This window comes from Hypanus sabinus, chromosome 17 (genome assembly GCF_030144855.1).
Source record: "Hypanus sabinus isolate sHypSab1 chromosome 17, sHypSab1.hap1, whole genome shotgun sequence".
In the NCBI taxonomy this organism is placed as follows: domain Eukaryota; kingdom Metazoa; phylum Chordata; class Chondrichthyes; order Myliobatiformes; family Dasyatidae; genus Hypanus; species Hypanus sabinus.
The window spans coordinates 42428029-42448831 of NC_082722.1; the positions used below are offsets into that span (position 1 = coordinate 42428029).

At 38.1% G+C, this 20803-nt stretch overlaps 1 protein-coding gene across 5 annotated transcripts in view; it reads right to left on the minus strand.

Annotated features, from left to right (window-relative positions):
• Positions 1–293: 293 nt before the first annotated feature.
• gpt2 (glutamic pyruvate transaminase (alanine aminotransferase) 2) overlaps positions 294–20803 on the minus strand; it is an 85859-nt gene continuing 65349 nt past the window's right edge. For 3 of the 5 annotated variants that reach the window (XM_059992932.1, XM_059992933.1, XM_059992934.1), the window contains 9 exons: positions 19878–19986; positions 18895–19028; positions 18498–18741; positions 14351–14430; positions 14106–14242; positions 8898–9072; positions 6094–6249; positions 2477–2589; positions 294–1353 (listed from right to left, as the gene is read on the minus strand). In XM_059992932.1, the coding sequence (XP_059848915.1) occupies positions 1263–1353; positions 2477–2589; positions 6094–6249; positions 8898–9072; positions 14106–14242; positions 14351–14430; positions 18498–18741; positions 18895–19028; positions 19878–19986 (1239 nt within the window). In that variant the 3' untranslated portion in view covers positions 294–1262. The remainder of the gene's footprint in view (positions 1354–2476; positions 2590–6093; positions 6250–8897; positions 9073–14105; positions 14243–14350; positions 14431–18497; positions 18742–18894; positions 19029–19877; positions 19987–20803) is intronic. The other 2 variants (XM_059992935.1, XM_059992931.1) reach the window with 1 other exon arrangement.

Consider the following 20803-nt stretch of genomic DNA (forward strand, 5'->3'; position numbering starts at 1 on the left):
TGTGAAAACACTTCCTCACGTAATGAAGTCATGATCTTAATAGACACTATAAAACACAACATCAGACAGAAATAAAAGGAAAACTGAAGCTAGTGCTTGGGTCTGAGTTACGGAAAGAATATGTGATTAAGAAAAAGGAACAAACCAAAAGAAGACCAAAATATATTTGTTAAATTAAGTAATGTTTATCTTGTTTTTATATTAAATCAATATATCATGTAAAAATGCTAAATATGTCTAGATCAACATATTTTTACAAAAATTGAATGGGTTACCAGAGTTGTATGGCGCATCTGAATTCATGCGTGAAAAAATTGACACATTAAAAGGTAGGTCACCCCTGATATAATGTGTCTGACATTAAATCAAAGACAGAACTTTAGACGTTTAACAATTTGGAAAGTCCACTTTGCTTAAATTGGAAGCACAGCACATATGCAGCTCATTTTGACACCTATATTAACTGAAGCAAATAGAAAATATTTCCATAGTGGACAGAAAGCCATTTGAAAATCACATTTTAAAAAAAAAGAATCTTAGCAGTCATATTTGGGAAACCAATCTTTATTTTATATTTCTGAATCTATCTACATGAAAGGCCATGAAAAGAAATAAGTTCAGTTTCATAATTTACAAAGACTGGCCACTTATAAATACTCATCCCTGTAAATGTTGCATCTTGATTATTCAAAGGGTTTGTGACAGAATCTTCTGCCATATGTTTTCAATTATGATAAAATCCATTTGCTTGGCAGTGTTAAAGTTAACATTCTGTTAGTCAACCCGGAGAGATTTTTATTAGCAAATATTTTGCTGAACATGCAACAGCATTCACAGTAAAAAGTTCACATATGGTGAGGATACAGTACAAATGCAAATCTGTTTGAGTCAACTTAATGTATTGAGATATGAGAATGACAAAATAAGGCACTACCAGTAAATACTTCTGGCAATTTCAGATTAGAGGCTTGAATTTCTGCAACATTTCTAGTACCAGATATGAGGATGCTAGTTTGTTCAATAAAAAAAACTACCAAAAAGTACAAAAGAATTCCAGCATTACTATTTCACTGTAAACAGAAGTATTCTAAAAAATGCAAAAGAGTTATACAAAATAATGGTATTCACAATACCAAACTGGCAAACAGTTGCAGCAATTTCCACTTTTTTTTTAGTAAATGTCAATTTGACATTTTGGTAGGACTGACGGATGGATTAACAATAACAGTGTGGATTTCTCCAGTAAACAATATCAACAGTGTTCATGCATATTTCTGAAGAAATTTACCATGAAAATCCTTTACACTCTGCAACAGCACTTTTAGCTTCTCAATTGGAAGAAGAATAGTCATTCTAGAGGAGGACAAGATGCAAATATCAGTGCACATTTGATAAAAACTGTAACTGCCAAATTTAAAATTCCAACCATTAATATTGCTATATTAATTCCTTTGGTTTTACACTCATGTATATGCTTTTTAATTTATTCCTCTACTTCTTTAAATCAAGAGCTTAATGTGATTGATCAAGTGAGGATTCTGAATCAGTACTAAAATTGTAGGATTGTGGATGATTAATGGGGAAACTTTACTTGCAGTTCAAAGGGAAAATAAAAAAAAAATCAAGATTAAAGAGACAGTAAATAAACAGCCAAGGTTTATGCAGTTAAAGTTCTCTTAAAATAGAAGAGCTGTGCTATATTGGAGGTAATCATAGCACTATTTCTTCACTGAGCAGAATGGAGCAAAATTCTGGCAATTTTTTTTCCCTACAACGTTTCCGGGGGTTAGCAAGCAGATTTATATTCACAAATGCAAGGAAGGCATGGACAGAATAAACTATGCTGACAAGCAACATTGAATTTTTTAAAATTCTATTAATTTTTGTATTATTTTAAATATATACAAGCATGGGTCATTTAGCTCAAATGATCTCTGCAAGTGTTTATGTTCCTCAAACCTCACTCCATCCTACAAGATCTCTTTACCAGTGTATCCTTCAATTTCTTTCTCCCTCCTGATCATCTACAATTTAATTTTTCTTGAGCTACACCCATGTCTTTGCCTGAACTCCTTTTGGAAGTATCTTCCACATACCTCCTATCTCATCTAAACTGATTTCTCCTTGCAACTGGAAATATCTTTTTTTAGAAGTCAATGCTGCTCCAGGTAAACCTTTCACTACATTTGTGCCAACGTCATATTGTGCATATGACAATGAAACTGACTTTGGATTTTGAACTGTTAATCTGACACATTTAGGACTTTAACAGTGCAGCACTAGCATATTTTAAAGATCTTACTTACTTAATACCCTCACACATTTTTTATTTTTGTTTTATAGAGATATTACACAGTAACATTTTAGTGAACAGAGGAAGTATTAGGGGAATACGTGGAGAGGGAATAAAATTCACTTATACATAAAATCTATTTATAAACCACTTTTACTATGCTTGCCAGGACTCGGGAATTACCTGAAATGGTGAGTTCCTTCCTTTTGTCCAAATCCACTGCCAGGTACCACACAGATTCCAGTTTCCTCCAAGAGCTTCATGCAGTAAAACATATCTGGAGCCATCCCACTGGCCTAAACAAGAATAATTTAAGACAGGTAAAACAAACTTATGTAAATCTTAATAAATCTCTTTTTTTGTAAGCCAGTTGAAAAGGTTGTTGCAATTACACTTGTAATAAAGTCAAGATGTTTACAAAGCAACCCATCTAGAAATTCACTGGTAATTTTGCTAAGATTAAGTATCCATGCCCGATTTAAAAAAAAACAAAACTAGGCTGCTAGTCAAAGACTCTTTATTCCTGGTGTGAAATGGTCATGGTTTATTTCCCTTCACAGCTGCTGCCTAACCTTCCAAGTTATTCCAGTGTTTTGCATATGTTGCTCCTGGTTTCCAGCATTTCTAGTTTCTCTTTTTTCCTCTAAAGCTTTTGAAAGTCCATTTCACTTTTGGACAAAATTCCTGAATTCACTTATTCCACAAGACCAATGTATAATATGGGAGTATATCAACACCTATGCTCTTTCAAATATATGCTGTGATATGAATACATCCCATTCTTTTGATTTTAAGAGAAGATGGACCCTCTCTGTTTAATCCCAATTATACAAGAACCAGACCACTACAGGAATCATCTGGTGAACCTTTGCAACACTATCACATTTTAAGTAGGGAAACTAGACCTGTATATAATATTCTAGAGATTATCTCAATAGGCCTCCTAATTGGAGCAATATCTCTCTACTTATGACTCAAATCTTTTTGTAATTAAAGAAATATTGTCTTACTTGTTTTCCAAAATGCTCGCCATACCTGCATTTAACTTTCACAGATTCATATACAAGGACATGCCAGTGCCTCTGAACACCTACATCTACAACATTCAACTTCTCAGCATTTAAAAAACCTCCCTTTCTATGCCCCACACACAAAGTAACCACATTATATATAGAAATGTATGTCATGTCCTAGTTCATGCACAATTCATATCCCTCCTAAAACTTCATACATCCTACTCACAGCTAACATTACTATCTAACTTTGATATCATTCTTTTAATCTCCTTCACTGAAATCACTTAAACAGATTGTGCACAGATCACTGAGACATCTCACTGGCCACACCTCCTCCCCACCCCCCAAATCCAAAAATGATTCATTTACACTTTCTTTGTTTTTTGGTTGCTATCTTAATCAATGCTGGTATATTAACCCCCAATACTGAACTGTGTAATTGTGTATATTTTCTTGTAGGTAACCATATCAAGACTTTTCACAAAGTTCAAATACACCAGCTGATTCATCCTCGGAGTTATCAAGCCCCAAACTCAAAACACTAACAAATTTGTCAAGCATAGTTTTCCTTTCAAAAATCCATAGACTGCCCAGTCTTGATGTAATCTTCTTAGAGACCTGTCACCATTTTGTTAATAATGGATTCTAGCAATTTCCCTACAAGTGTTGCCATGCTAATTGATCTATACCCCTTTTCTTCCTCTCACACTCCTTTCTTAAGTAGTGGTGTTACCTGTGCTACTTTCTGATCGAAGAGAACCATTCTAGAATCTAATGAACTTTGGAAGATGACAGCCACTGCATCCACCACTTATAGATTCCTAAAATGCAGGAACTTAGATCTGGGAATAGAATTGATTTTCAATCTTGTTCACTTCTCCAATTCTGTTTCTTTTTAAACTCATCCTGTTTCTTTCAATTCCTCATTCATTCTAAATGTAGTTTATAATAGTTCTAGGAGGATATTTTTTGGTATTCTCTTCAGAACACAGGAAATAATAGTTTATTTTCTCTGCTACTTGCTTATTTCCCAATGTAATTTCACGTCTGTCTGAAATGCTCATTTTAATTAATCATTTCCTTTTTACTTATCTTTAGAAACTCTTAACCTGTTCCTACATTGATCTCAATTTATCAGAATCAGATTTAGTATTACTAGTATATGTCATGAAATTTCTTAACTTTGTAACAGCAGTATAATGCAATCCATGATAACAGAGGGAAACGTGTATTACAGTGAGTAATGGGAAAAAAAAAGTAGCAACATAGTGTTCATGGGTTCAATGTCCGTTCAGAGGGTAGAAGCTGTTTTTGAATCATTGAGTGTGTGCCTTCAGGATTCTGGACCTCCTTCCTGAAGGTAGCAATGAGAAGAGTGAATGTCCTGGGTGGTGGGGGTCCTTAATGATGGATACCACTTTTTTGAAGCACCGCTCCTTGAAGATGTCCTGGATACTACGGAGGCTAGTACCTTTGATGGAGCTGAATAAATTAAGAACTCTCTGCAGCTTATATTGATTCTGTGCAGTGGCCGCCCCCAACCCCCATACCACACGGTGATGCAGCCAGTTGGAATGTTCTCCACAATACATCTGTAGAAATTTGAGTGTTTTTAATGACATACCAAATCTCCTCAAATTCCTAATGAAGCCTCTGTCTTGTCTTCTTTATAGTTGCATCAATACGTTGGGTTCAGGTTAGGTCCTCGGAGATATTGACAGGAACTTCAAATTGCTCCCTCTCTCCACTTCTGATCCTTCTATGAGGACTGCTGTGTGACTAGCTGGTATATCTCACTCCTATATACCACCTCGCCATCATCTGAAATTCTCCCAACAACGATAGTATCGTCAGCAAATTTATAGATGACATTTGAGCTGCGTCTAGCCACACAGTCATGGGTATAGAGAGACAGAGAGTAGAGCAGTGGGCTAAGCACACATCCTTGAGCTGTGCCAGTGTTGATTGTCAGTGAGGTGAAGATGTTATTTTCAATCTGCACAGAATGTGGTCTTCCAGTTAGGAAGTCAAGGATCCAGTTGCAGAGGGAGGTACATAAGCCCAGGTTCTGGAGCTTTTTGATCAGAACTGTAGGAATGATGCTGTTAATGCTGAGCTGTAGTCAACAAACCGCATCCTAATTTACTGTGGATATTTGTATTGTCCTGGTTATCCAAGGTTGCATTTGCTTATCCCTTGTTCTTAAAAGGAAAATGGATCAAATTTCTGCCAAAACTTATCAAACAATCTTCAGATGAGCATTGTCATTAAACATAATTTCCAATGGGTTAAATGTTTATTGTTTTATTCTTCCATATGAAGCACCACAACAGTAAAAGTGAAGAGAAACTTTGCATGTTAACAAATAGGACAAAGGAATGCCAAGGCTGAAAAGAAAGACATAAATCTACAGGTAATAGCAAAGAAGAAACATCACTCAAGTTACTAAGCTTTTGAAAACAGCAAATCTATAATTGTGGCCACTGATTTCAACCTCTATTTTGTAAATAATTTGACAAGAATATTTGATAAATAGTGTAATGGCATTTAGCATGGATGACTGCAAATTCAACCCTGTTCTAAAGCTCAGTAAAGTCAATGGAATTTCATCTTTGAAAATTATACAGGATTGTGAAAGGAATTTGTAATCTTGTGGGGGCTATTGTAGGTCATGTTTTTACCATATTCCATTTAAAAATGTAAAGCAATAATCTACCCCAAAATTATACAAGTCAGTTAGCCATTCAAGTACAGTAATTACACATTATTGCCAGAATCACAAACCTGGGCTTCTCTGATAGCTTTGGCAGGAATAAAAATTCTTGGAAATGCATACATTGCACCTTGCAAAGGGTTGCAGTGCATTCCAGGAATGGTATTCAAGACTTCTTCCGTTAACTTAGCTTTCTCAGCAAGATTTTGCAATACCATCATTTTCTCCTATGTATTGAACAAATACACATAATTAATAGCTGAAGTAAGTTGTTACATTTTAATTCAATCAACAAAAAATAGCACTGACCTCTGCAAATATTAAATGGGAATAAATACATACCCCCTTAAGGAAAAGCTATACAAATCCAATCTACTTAGATTCTACATCCTATATGAGGTTTATTTTGGCCAATATTTATAGCAGCTATTTTAGTATGGATCCATTAACTTAAGCTAAAGAAATATTATTCATTTTTGTGCACTAAATCTGTGCAGATTGTCTGACAGATACCTTGGAGAGCATACACATCTTCCTTGTAATCGAAGAATTCAAATCCCTGATTAACTCAAGAACCTAGGGTTCTGAAAGAGGAAGCTGAAGGGATTGTGGAGACAGTAGTCTTTCAAAAATCACTAGATTCTGGAGCAATTCCAGAGGACTGGAAAATTGCAAATGCCACTCCACTCTAAGAAGGGAGGGAGACTGAAAAAAGGAAATTATAGACCAGTTTGCCTGACTTCAGTGCTTGGGAAGATGTTGAGTCCATTATTAAAGGATGAAGTTTCAGGGTACTTGGAGACACATGATCAAGTAGGCCAAAATAAGCAAAATTTCCCTTAAGGGGAAATCTTGCCTGACAAGAATTGGAATTCTTTGAGGAAATAACAGGCAGGATAGACAAAGGGGAGTCAAGGGATGCTATTTACTTGGATTTTTGTTGTTCCTTTTCACACTTCGTGATGCATTGGATGGCATTTTTTGCTGTTTCCTTAGCATTTGTCTCTTTTTTTAAAAAACAAGGCCGAGTTGCCAACTCAATTCTCAACATGGATGGATCGTGTGTAAGTGTGCCAGATTCGAACCTGGGACCATTCACCTCGAAGTCCAGTGCTGATGCCACTACACAAATGTTTCTTTTTTAAAGAAGGCTTTTGACAAGGTGCTGCACATGGCTGCCAAACAAGTTAAGAACCCATGGTATTACAGGAAAGATTCTAGCATGGATAGAAGATTGGTTGACTGGCAGGAGGCAAAATATGGGAATAAATAGGACCCTTTTCTAGTAGGCTGTTGGTGACTAGTGGTGTCCTGTAGGGGTTGAAATTGGGACATCTTCTTTTCACATTATATGTCAATGATTTAGATGACGGAATTGAAGGCTTTGTGACCAAGTTTGTAGATGATACAAAGGTACGGGGAGGGGCAGGTACGCTTAGGAAGCAGGGAGTCTGCAGAAGGACTTAGGCTGGAAGAATGGGCAAATAAGTGGTAGGCTGAATATACAGTAGCTAGTGTATGGTCATGCATTTGGTAGAAGGAATAAAGTCATACACTACTTTTTTAGTGGGAAGAAAATTCAAATATCAGAGATGCAAAGGGACTTGGAAGTCCCCATGCAGGATTTCCTAGAGGCCACCTTGCACATCGAATAGGTGGTAAGGAAGACAAATGCAATGTAGGCATTCATTTCCAGACGACTAGAATACAAGAGCAAGGATGTGATGCTGAGGCTTCATAAGGCACTGGTCAGATTGCACTTGAGTAATTTTGGACCCCTTACCTAAGAAATGATGTGCTGGTGTTGGAAGGGTCTATAGGAGGAATGAAGTGTTTGATGGCTCTAGGCCTGTACTTACTTAAGTTTAGAAGAACTAGTGGGATCTCATCGAAACCTATCCAATATTGAAAGGCTTCAACAGAATGATGTGGAATGATGTTTCCTATAGTGGATGAGTCTAGGTCCAGAAGGCATAGCCTCAGAGTAGAGGAGCATTTCTTTTAGAACAGAGATGAGAAGGAATTTCTTTAGCCAGAGGATGGTGAATCTGTGGAATTCATTGTAATGGGTGACAGTGGAAGCCAAGTCACTGAGTATTTCAGGCAGAGGTTGCTAGGTTCATAAATGATAGAGCGTCAAAGGTTATGGTAGAGGTAGGAGGTCAAAGGTAGGAGAACGTGGTTGTGAGGGATAATAAATCAGTCATAATGAAATGGCAGAGCACACTCAAGAGGGGGCAGAGGTTGCCAAGTTCATAATTGGTAGGGTGTCAAAGGTTATGGGGAGAAGGTAGGAGAACGTGGTTGTGAGGGATAATAAATCAGTCATAATGAAATGGTGGAGCACACTCGATGGGCCAAATGGCCCAATTCTGCTCCTGTGTTTTATGGTCTTAAAATCCTAGCTGATGTATTGACTCAGTCACAATGCTACCATACCCTGTATCTTTAGATAGTTTTCTAACAGAACAATCAATTTTATGGAGAGGAAGAAAAACTTGAAATAATTGTTTTTCTGCTTTGCAGTTTAAGATGCTGAAGCACATTGTGACTAGAAATTGTTTAAGATCTATGGATTCTAATAAAGTCTCATTTATCATGGAGCATATCCTTAATACTGCCAATGTCAACAAGATCTACTGAATCATGCATTTTGCTAAGTGATTGAAAAATTACACAGATAAAAGCCTGCATGGTATTATGTTAAAGGATGATAGCTAATAGGAGTCCAAATTTATTGGCAAATTTTCTCATTTTCAACACGTAGTGACTTCTTCAACATTTTGAAATAGAAAAAGTGCATGTTATTTTAAGCAAATGACTAATAATAGAAAGGAATAGAGGCAGTGCAAGGATAGTCATAAAGCAGACAAACCATTTTAAATGTGTTGTAAGATTCCTCTCCAGGCTTTGGAGGATTTACCACAACATCCATGGCTACTTGCCCTGGAACAGGGGGACAGAGACGAACCGAGAGCAGTTTTTCAAAATGAGCCTTAACCTCAGGGTCCATGTTGATAACTTCCATATAGCCACCTCTAAATCCACACCTAAAAAACAGAAAAGTTTGGTAAGAAGCTTACTTTAAGGATAAATAATATAAACACCTAAACAGTACAAAACAAAAATTAACTTTCTTGACACAAATGGTATTAGTCATACCATAAAACATATTTTGATACCAAATCTTCAGGATAAATCAGCAACAAACATTTCAAAACCTTGGAAGGCAAAATATTTTTTAAAATAATACTTGTTAAAAACAGAAGATAAATTCTTCATAAGGGAAAAAAAAAGCTTGGTGATGCAATGTGAAAGTGAGTCAGATATCAGACACCACTAATTCAATCATCAGTTTATGCTGAGTTAGAATGAGTACTAAAGTCACATCATTTTCAGGGTTCTGGAAGGTCAAAACAACTAACTTTTCACTTTTGTGCATTTTATTAGGTTTCACAAGCTAAGTATCATACAAATGTCTGGTAAGATTAGGATAATGTAATGTCTATGTCCCAATAGTTCAGTGACTCCTAGGTATTGTCATGCTTTTATTGAATTATACAAAACATAAACCAATGAGTGAGTACAAGGGATCTACAAAGATGTTACTCTTAGTTTCCCAAAGAATCTTTGCTAATTATTAGGCAAATGAATCAGGACATTTGCCCTAAATATGTATGCTAGACAAGAAAATTATTTTAACGACTAAATTCAAATCAAGGTGGGGAAAGCCCAGTTATTATGAAGCAGAACTGTATAAGTTTGTAAATTGGTTTATTATTGTCATTTATACCAAAGCGCAGTGAAAAACTGGGTTTTCATTTAGTCTATTCAGATCACTGCATTACAACAGTGTAATGAGATAGTTTATGCAAAAACAATAACAAAATGCAGAATAAAGTGTTACAGTTACAGAGAAAGTGTAGTGAAAATAAACAATAAGGTGTAAGTCCGTAACAAAGTAGATTGTGAAGTCAAGACTTCACCCTGTTGTACTAGAGCACCATTCCATCATCTTAGAACAGTGGGAAAGAAGCTGGAGTCTGGTGAGGAAGAGGGAGAACATGGAACAGTACAGCAGAGCACAATACAGGCCCTTTGGCCCATAATAGTGTGCCAACCTTTAAACCTACTCCAAGATCAACCTAATGCTTCCCTCCTTCATAGCCTTCCAATTTACTTTTATCCATGTGCCCACCTAAGAGTCCCTAATATATCTGCTTCTACCACTACCCCTGGCAGGGCATTCCATGTACCTACGACTAATTGTGTAAAAAACAACATTTGACATTCTCCCTATACCAGGGGTCAGCAACCTTTACCACTGAAAGAGCCACTTGGACCCGTTTCCCACAGAAAAGAAAACACTGGGAGCCGCAAAACCCGTTTGACATTTAAAATGAAATAACACTGCATACAACGTTTTTTTTTGCCTTTATGCTATGTATAAACAAACTATAATGTGTTGCATTTATGAAATTGATGAACTCCTGCAGAGAAAACGAAATTACATTTCTGCATGCAACAAAAACATTTTGAACTCCGAAAAAAAGACGTTGGGTTGAAAGTTACTTTTAAGTAAAATATTCAATGTCTATTTGAGTCCTTCTTGTATTTATGAAAAACGCCGAACTTAAATTTTCCGCCAGCAGCAAACCAAAAATAACGTCAGCCAGCTGTCATCCTGAAAAATGAAAGGACTATTTCACTGAACTATGAAAAAATATGAATATAAGTAAAATAATAGGCAATTAAAATATTTATCATACTTGGTTAATGGGATTTCTGCTCCTGGACCTCAGCGCACAGCGTCTGCACATCAGGCCTGTATGATGTCACCTTCATCTTTACACAGGATCGCAAGCTGTCATCTGTGAGGTTTTCAATATCACTCCATTTGTGTTTCTGAGCAAGAACGGCCTTCTGACGGGCAACATCTTCAAGGTCTGCTGTCAAGCGTCTAAACTTGGACACCCATATGTCTTTGTCGGCTATGTCGGCCAGTTCCATCTCAAGATCAGGTTGACTCACACCTGCCAATGCAGTCGTATTCAGTAGGGAAGGATCGATGCTTAAGGGAGTGACCGGGAAGGATAATGTGTTTTTTTCCTCTCTGAACTCACAGAAGCGTTTCCCAAACGATGTTTGCATTGCGATGATTGCAGAATGTAAATACTCCGAAATTATCATGTCGTGACCTTGTTTGAACTCTCTCAAATTGGGGAAGTGAGACAAAGTGCCTTTCTGTAAATCTCTGGCAAGCACTGTCAACTTGCGCTCGAATGCCAAAACATCCTCCAACATGTGCAGGGCTGTACGTCCTTTCCCCTGAAGAGCTGTGTTCAGCGTGTTCAGGTGCGCTGTCATGTCTACCATGAAGTGTAGCTTTTCCAGCCACTCTGGCTGTTCCAGCTCAGGAAAGGTGAGCCCTTTGCTGCTCAGGAAAGTTTTCACTTCTTCCAGACACGCGACAAAGCGTTTCAGCACCTTCCGTCTGGACAGCCAGCGATAAAAACACGTTGTAGCGGTGTCAGTAAACTGCAGTCAAAGATAGCTTTATTCGAACTAAACAGCCTTGCTTTTAAGCCTCCCTCAACCCAGCCCCCATGGACGCAGATGCTGCAAAAGACGCGTACTCACAAACCCCCGTAGGCTATCTCCCTTAGCCGGAATGCTGGCTAATTGTGAGCCGTTTCGGATGTGGCAGGAAATGTACAAGATCACCATAATTACATTTCAAAAGCTAACAAACTAACATAAAATACATTTTAATTAAATACTGACCAATTATTTCCCAAAGCCACAGGGAGCCGCAGCACAGAGGTGAAAGAGCCACAAATGGCTCGGGAGCCGCAGGTTGCCGACCCCCGCCCTATACTTTCCTCCAATCACCTTAAAATGATGCCCTCTCGTATTAGCCATTTCTGCCCTGGGAAAAAGGTACTGGCTGTCAACTCAGTGGCCACTCTATTAGGTGCACTTGCTCATTAATGTAAATATCTAATCAGTCAAATAGTGTGGCAGCAACTCAATGCATAAAAGCAAACAGATATTGTCAAGAGGTTCATCTGTTCAGACCAAACATCAGAATGGAGAAGATTTAAATGACTTTGATCATAGAACAATTGCTAGTGTCAGATAGGGTGGTCTGAGCTTCTCAGGAACTGCTGATTTCCTGGGATTTTCATACAGTTTTCAAGTTTACACAGAATGATGTGGAAAACAAAATACATCCAATGAGTGGTAGCTCTGTGGGTGTAAATGAGAGAGGTCAGAGGAGAACGGACTGACTGATTCAAGCTGATAGGAAGCGACAGAAGCTCAAATAACCACACATCAAAACAGTGGTGTGCAGAAGAGCATCTCTGAATATACAATGTGTTGAACCTGGAAATGGATGGGCTACAGCAGCAGAAAACCACACTGAGTTCCACTGCTGTACCTAATTAAGTGGCCACCAAGTGCATAAAATTGTACCCCTTATTCTTGATTGCCTCGCCACTAAAATTGTTTAAATAACTGGGATTCCCTTTGTTTATATGGAATACTATGCCACTTAAATGAAACGGGAGATTATTGCCAAAGAGTTTCTAATTAGCATCCGTCATGTGCACATGTGTAGCTATTAGAAACTACACTGTGCTTAGAGTGAAGAGTTTTTAAATACAGGTAGTCCCCGAGTTACGAATGTCTGACTTATGGACAACTTGTACTTACGAATTGAGGAAGGAGAATGCCATCCGCCATTTTAAGTTGTTGCTGTTGACACTGTGTTGAGTGTGTAACTTTGTATTTGGCTTAAATTTTTCTTAGCAAGATTCACCCCGACCACCCCCCCCCCCACCCCGTTCTGGTCGGCTGGTAGCGCAGTGAGATCAGTGCTGGGCTGGAGAATGGATGTTCCTGAGTTCGATCCAGTGACAGACCGCTCCCGTGCTGGGTTGATGTTGATCCAGTGACTCCCATACCATCCGTGCCGGGTTGATGTCAAGCTCGCAACTCAACCTTGTAAAACAAAACACTGCCACCTCCAGTTTAAATTCCCATGTGGAATATTGTGGAGGATCAAATACAGTACCCAAACCCAGCACAGACCCCACGTGTCCCATTTAACCTGCCTCAGTGTGGTCGTCCTTAGGACCCAGTGGACCTCGGGAGCCAGTGGAGGTTGGGACCCGCCGCCCGCAGTGTTTCTGTTCCATTGACAGGAAGCGATCGCGATTGAAAATAAAGTGGAAATAATAAAACGTTTGAAAAGAGGTAAAACGCCGTCGGTCATTGGAAAAGCGTTATAGACTACAGTCGGTCAACGATCGGAACAATTTTAAAGGATAAAGTGAGAATAATGGAGCACGTGAAAAGCCCTGCCCCGATGAAAGCTACAATTATTATTAAGCAACATAGTGGTTTAATTATTGGAATACATACATTTCTTAAGAGTTTTACGTGCATAGAATGGTAAAATATATACTAAATACTAAGACAAATGCTTCACTGACGCTAAATAATACCGGATGTACTTGTTCCGACTTACGTACAAATCCGACTTAAAGACGGACTCAGGAATGGAACGCGTACGTAAGCCGGGAACTGCCTGTAGTGCAATTTGCATATGCTCGTGTTAGCGATTTGGGCCAAAAGACCACCGATTCTAGAAGAAGTGATTTTTGATCATTTTGAACCTGAAATTTATTGTTGGAATACAACACTACTCATGAAGCAAGGCAATGAAGGCTGCCCATTATCTGCACTAGGTGGCTGTGCTGGTTTTTTTCATTTACAGTCAATAAAAATTCACTGTAGACTGGATGAATTCCTCCATCAGAAACTATTAGGAAGTAATACAGTTTTCAACTGCTGTAGAAATATTGGTAATGCTCTAATTCATTTTGTATTTAAGTACATAATTTGGGACTCAGTTAAATGGTAGTTTGTAATTTTTAGACCTTTTTTAGCTATTTGTATGAAACTTCAGCTATTCGGGGCAGTACACCAAAAGGTACTGGTCCCCATGTCTCCCATTTAAGCCCAATGCAACTGTACTTTGTTTTGAAAATTCAAAGTCAGTTTATGTTATACTTACTCTCCTGTGTATCCTTTAGATGTGGAATGAAAAGAGGCCAATTCCACTGTATTGAAGTACTCAACACCCATCTCATACAGTACTTTCTTAAATGAGTGAAATGTACATCCTTCTGAATATATATTTTCCTGATAAACCTAGAATACAAAATAAAGCATACAATTTTACTGTTGAACAATACATGGAGAATATGCCAGACTCTCAAAATTATAATGCTACATTTAATTTCTGGAAGTAAACCTCACCTCATCAGCCAGAAGGAAGAGTTTTTCTTCATAAGCGAAACGAATCACATCCTCAATACATTTTTTGCTTTGGACTTGGCCTGTGAGTTTATTTTAAAAAAAGGGTTGTTTAAAAATTCAATTTTCTTTGAACAATTTCAATTCTGAATTTTCTTACACCCTTTTGGTAAATTCACTCATCCATCTCCAGCTAATTTTTAAAACAGTGGTACTATATAAATAGCCAATTGATCATTTAATTGGAGAGATTTTCTGAACTTGTTTACTTCCCTTGAACATTTACAGCAGTTGGTATAGAAGCCTCTAGATGGACTTTTGTGCAATAACATGCATAATTACATAGAGGAACAACAGGGACTGGGTCAGAGGGCTAAATCCAGAAAATCTGTGTTGTGCTTACATTTGACAGCAGGACATCAATCAATTTCCAATTCTGTTTTCCAACCAGATTTGACAGACTGACTGTAAGATAACTGCGGGATGAACTGCTAGTAATGGGGTGGTGGGGGGGAAGAAAATATGAAAGGTTGGTTGGAGGGTGGAGGAGGAGCGAGAACATCTATTAGCTCATCCTAGGAGCCTCTCTTTCAAATTCGCAAAGAATTCCAGAGTGCTTCAGACGTAGACTGGTGCTGTGAAGTACTGATGGTATCCTACATTTACGAAAGTGTAGCCTTTTAGAAGGGATGTCATCTCATAAGCTTGGAGAAGTGCTTATCATTATGGCCTGGAACATGCTCTTTATTAAATCATTATCACTAAACAAATTGCAGCAGTATTACCTTGTCCTTTACCAGGCCTTGCTGTGCACAAATTGTCTGCCACATTTTAGACTTCAGTCAATGTCACAAACATTGTAATAAATACCTACTTTTCATTGGAAGAAGGACAGCTAGGACACGACAGTCAGAAACATGACCCAGATTTTCAATAAGAGTGGCAACAAAGCATCAACCACTAACTTAAGGGGAGACATTAACTCTCAGGGTCTGGAGTTTGCTTGGAATAATAGTATTAAAAGTAGAACTGTAGTCAATTACAAAAAAGCAGATGAACCTATTCTGTGGAAGACACTAGCTGTATACCAGAGGTCTGTGAGTGTCAGGGAGCAGGAGTGATTGCCATTGCTATTACAAAGGAAAAATATGCTAGGTAAACTGAAAGGTGTTAAGGTAGTTAAGTCACTTGAACCAGATGGGCTGCATCCCAGAGTCCTGAAAGAGGTTGCTGAAGAGGTAACAGATGCTTTGGTCATGATTTTACAAGAATTACTTAATTCTGGCATGGTCCCAGAGGACTGGAATATTGCAAATGTCACTCCACTCTTTAAGAAGGGAGGAAGACAAAAGAGAGGAAGTTATAGGCCAGTTAGTCTAACTTCAGTGGTTGAAAAAGTGTTGGGGTCCATTATTAAGGATGAGGTTTCAGGGTACTTGCAGACTAATGATAAAATAAGTCAAAGTCAGCGTAGTTTCTGTAAGGGGAATTCTCGTCTGACAAATCTGTTAAGAGTTCTTTGAGGAAGTAACAAGCAGGGTGGACAAAGGAGAGGCAGTGGATGTCATTTAGATTTTCAGAAGGCATTTGATAAATGGCCCCACATGAGGCTGCTTAACAAAATAAAATACTATGGTGTTAATGGAAAGTTACTAGCAAGGATAGAGGAAAGGCTGACAGCTGGAGGCAGAGTGGGAATAAAAGGGGCCTTTTCTGGTTGGCTGCCAGTGACTAGTGGTGTTCATCAGGGGTCAGTATTGGGTCCCCTACTTTTCACATTGTTTGTCAATAATTTAGATAATGGAAATGAAGACTTTGTGGGTAAGTTTGTGGATGATCTGTAGATGGGTGGCAGTGTAGTTAGTTCTGAGGAAGCAATGAGGTTGCAGCAGGGCTTCCACAAATTGGAAGAACGGACAAAAAAGTGGCACATGGAATATAGTACTGGGAAATGTATGATGATGCATTTTTGGATAAAAGGAGTAATAGTGTAGACTATTATAATTTCATATATGCAGATGACACTGTGTTAATTGCAAGTACAGAGGAAGAACTACAAAACTTAATTGATATAGTTGTTGAAGAAAGTGCAAAAATGGGTCTATCAATTGCCAAAAGACAGAATGTATGGTGATATCCAAAAAGGAGAATCCTACCTGCAGGCTGAGAATAAACGGGGAAGACATAAAACAAGTACAGAACTTTTGCTACTTAGGAAGCTGGGTGACATCAGATGGTAGGTGCGACATGGACATCAAAAGAAGAATGGGATGGCAAAAGACACCTTTACGAGAACGAAGAGTATGCTTACCAATACTAAGCATGACAACCCGCCTCACAGCACTGAAATGTTATGTTTACCTAGTTATGTTATATGGCTCAGAATGTTGGACAATATCTAGTAGCATGAGGAAACGAATTGAAGCACTAGGCAAACTGAATGTGATTTTTGAGGAGGATGCAAAGAATATCATGGACAAAACGATTATCTAATGCGGATGTCATGAACAGAGCAAGCACAAAAAGGGAAATAATGTATGAGATCATGATGTAACTTGTGATGTAACATGATGTGACATGTGATTAGGAAAGAGGAGTTAGAATGTGCGGTAATTATGGGAAAGATTGAAGGGAAGAAAGCAAGAGGAAGGCAAATACAATTGATAATGGCGACAGCTGCCAGAGAACTGGAAATGAATACCAAAGAATTGATCCACTTGACCCGAAACAGGAGTGTGTGGGCCATGGCAGTCAAAGCTCAAACTGGGCATGGCACCTGATGATGATGATGATGATGAGCTAAATGGGGAAAAAATTCAAACATCAGAAGTACTAAGGGACTTAAAGGTCCTTGTGCAAGACTCCCAGAAGGTTAATTCACAGGTTGAGTCTTGGTAAAGAAGACAAATGCTATGTGGCATTTATTTCAATGGGAATAGTCAAACCGCACTTTGAGTATTGTCAACAGTTTTGGGCCTCATCTCTGAAAGGATGTGTTATCATTGGAGAGAGTCCAGAGGAGGTTCACGAGGATGATTCTGGAAATGAAGGGGTTAACATACGAGGAACATTCAGCAGTTTTGGGCCTGTACTCACTGAAATTTAGAAGAATGCGTGGGGATCTCATTGAAGCCTACCGAATGTTGAAAGGACTACATAAGATGGTTATGGAGAGGATGTTTCACCTGGTGGGGGTATCCAGAACTGGAGGGCACAGTCTCAAAACTGAGGGGTGGCCTTTTCAAACAGAAGTAAGGAGGAACTTTTTTTTTTAAGCCAGAGTCATGAATCTGTGGAATGCTGTGCCACAGACGGTGATGGAAGACAAGTCTGTGGGTATATTTAAAGTGGAAGTTGATAGATTCCCGATTGGTGGAGCATCACGGATATGGTGAGAGGGCAGATGTAGGTGCTGAATGGATATCAACTCCATGCTGGCCATTAACCACACATTCCCTCACACCTAATTTAAGTACACACATGGATTGGCTCTCCTTTGATTCCTTTCCTCATTAATCTATTCCAAGATGCAAGTGGTAAAGCAATTAACCTACCAGCATGTCTTTAGGATAGGTGAGGAAGTAGAGCACCCAGAAAAAAATCTACACAATCATGGAAAGATGCAAACTGGACCAGGATCATGAGTGAACCCAAGTGCTTGCAGCTGTGAGACAACAGCACTAATGGCTACATCACTATGCTGCTTGATATAAATCTCATTCACAACAGCATGGTCATTAAACTAGAAGAACAGATGAAATATCTCATCTGTCCCAGAAGCAAACAGCGTTATCATTATATGCAGTCCTTCATTAACTTGGGATGGATCTATAAATGTACACGTGAATGGCTTGAATAAATATTTATTTCAAATGTCATTTAAAAAGGGCAAACTGCTGAGTTGTAGCACCCTAGGTGCAACTCTGAAGTGACCTCCTAGAATAGGTGCTCCGGTTTTGAAACTGAACTTGAACCCACAGACTTCTCTCATGAAGTACAAGAGCTACAACTGACCTAACGCCATGAATAAAATATGATCTACTTAAAAACAAGTAGGCTCTTTTAATGTCACTCTTCATTATTAGTGAAGCATCTAAGTGTATTCAAACATAAGCATGCATTTTATTTTTGAAATAGTTAAGTAAAGTACCAGTAGGGTTTCCGGGGTTAATAATGCAAAGAACTTTAGGTAAGCAATACTCTTTGGCCTCGTTCAAGCTTCGCTTCAATTCACTTTTATCCAGAGCCCAATTATTTTCTTCATCCAGGTAATAGTTGACTTGGACAGCACCTAGCTCTGAGATGGCTGCAGAGTACAGGGGATACTGTGGAATTGGAATCATTACCCCAGTTCGCATTCTGCCTTCTCCAGACAAAAGGAGTTTCAAAACAGACTGGGGGAGAAAAAGACATACAATTCAGAAAGTCTAAAACTACACTGATTTATATATAGTGTACTTGAAGAACAGTTCCAAAATTAGTTACAACAATTTAGTGTTGCTTTTAGTGAATAAAGAAGTTGGTCATTAAACTACTGATATACATACCATTATTCCATCACTTGCTCCAGTGGTAATATAAATATTATTAGGATCTACAGGAACTCCTCCATCTCTTGACTTTACATATTTTGCAACATCTTGTCTTATACAATTCAGACCCTGGCTTGCACTGTAAGAACCTGAAATTATTTTTTACAAAAAAAGTTCCATGTGATCAATGTTGGTGTTTAATATTACATCATAAATTTAATTAGATAAAATTTAAGGAAGCTCAGACCCCAAGACTATTCCTTCTCTACCAGTGCTCACAGATCAAGTACAAATAACATCTAAGATACTTATAACTTACAGAAGCAGCTTGTTTTAGAACAAAATGTACCATCTTAGTTGATTGTTTTTCCTCTGCATTTTCAAAGGTCAACCAAAGGGTGATATGCGAGTACAAGTGCTTACTTAGCTTTGATCTGTTTGTCAATTGGCCAGAATTCAAAAAATATCTGTTTAATTGTCCATTCATTAGTGGGTTGGCTGTAGACTCCAACTTGCTGCTCACTCATTTGTGAGAGATTGTCAAAGTCTGGGTAAATGATAGCTGAGTGATGATTATCTGCAGAAATCATTTATCCTGTTTTAGCATTTTATCTGTTAGTTTTCATTCTAATTGATAACCATATCTATGGTAAACTATTCATCCACACAATCCAAGGTGCGCCAGTATCTGCCTAGTTTACAATTCGAGGAAGTTTAGTACTCATAAAAAATAATTCAGGAAAATGCTTCCTGCTTTATCAAACTCACGTAGCACACACTGAAAGCTGGGCACAGCCATTATCAGAATTGTTCCTTGTCCCATCAATAGATCTTTGGAATAAATTGGACTCCGAATTGGATCTTTAATAGCATACAAATTTCCACTACAGATTTGCCATAGATCTTCATACTCATTATTCACTGATGACCTCAGGGTTCCTGAACATCACTTGCCTAAATGTGAATACAGTAGCACAAATAGGGATAAGCAGATATACCTAGACTATGTCCTCCACAATCCTGTAAGATACGTTGGGCTCTCTCTTTTGCATCAGCAGGAAAGTCAGGACTATCAATCAGTTCAGGACAAGTACAAAGAGCAACAACCTGAATCAGGAAAGAAGCATAAGTAAACATTCAAATAGATTTTGTTAGTATTTTTCCTACTTCCAAAAATGTTAATAACCAACCAGCTACAAATCTAATCACTGGTTTCAAAACAACCACTCATTTCAGTCATTTCTTAAGAATACTTATCAGGAACTACAAAATAATTTACTGAAGACAAAACTGATTTAGAATTTCGGAAATGAATGTGGCATTCATTCAAAGGCCTCAAAGTGTTATTTTTTTGTTGAACAAAATGATGCTTTTGATATTCCTTCAACTTTACGTAAGCAGGAGATCAAAGACATTTTTTTTTTGACATGCCTAAACTTGGTCTTCTATTCCCATTTGTCTCTTTGATTATTGTAGTCATTAATTTATCTTTTAGCTGAGTTTGGTGGCACTGTTTTAACCAAATTTATATCCTTTAAAACAAATCAACTATTTTTCAAATTTTATATTTATAACATGCACAAGATTTTGAAGTAGCTCTAAATTAATTCTGGCGGCCCAATCAACTGCAGGAGCAGCACAGAGAGGAGTAAATAAAAGTACAGAAGGGACAAGCAGGGTTGGGAGTGGGCCAGTGGTGAGAGTGGGAGTATCAAACTTTGGCTTATAGAAAGCATTGGCTCTGAGTAGGTTGGGCAAGTTTCTGTTCAGTTTCCCTTTTAAAAAAAAACTGTGTCAGAGGTACTTAGCGCTGGTTAAATGGCCATCATGTGGATGTTGGAGTCCTGGGAGACCTAGAGTCTCCCAGGGAACTACATCTGTGTGAAGTGCATCCAGCTGCAGCTCCTTGAAGACTGTGTAAGGG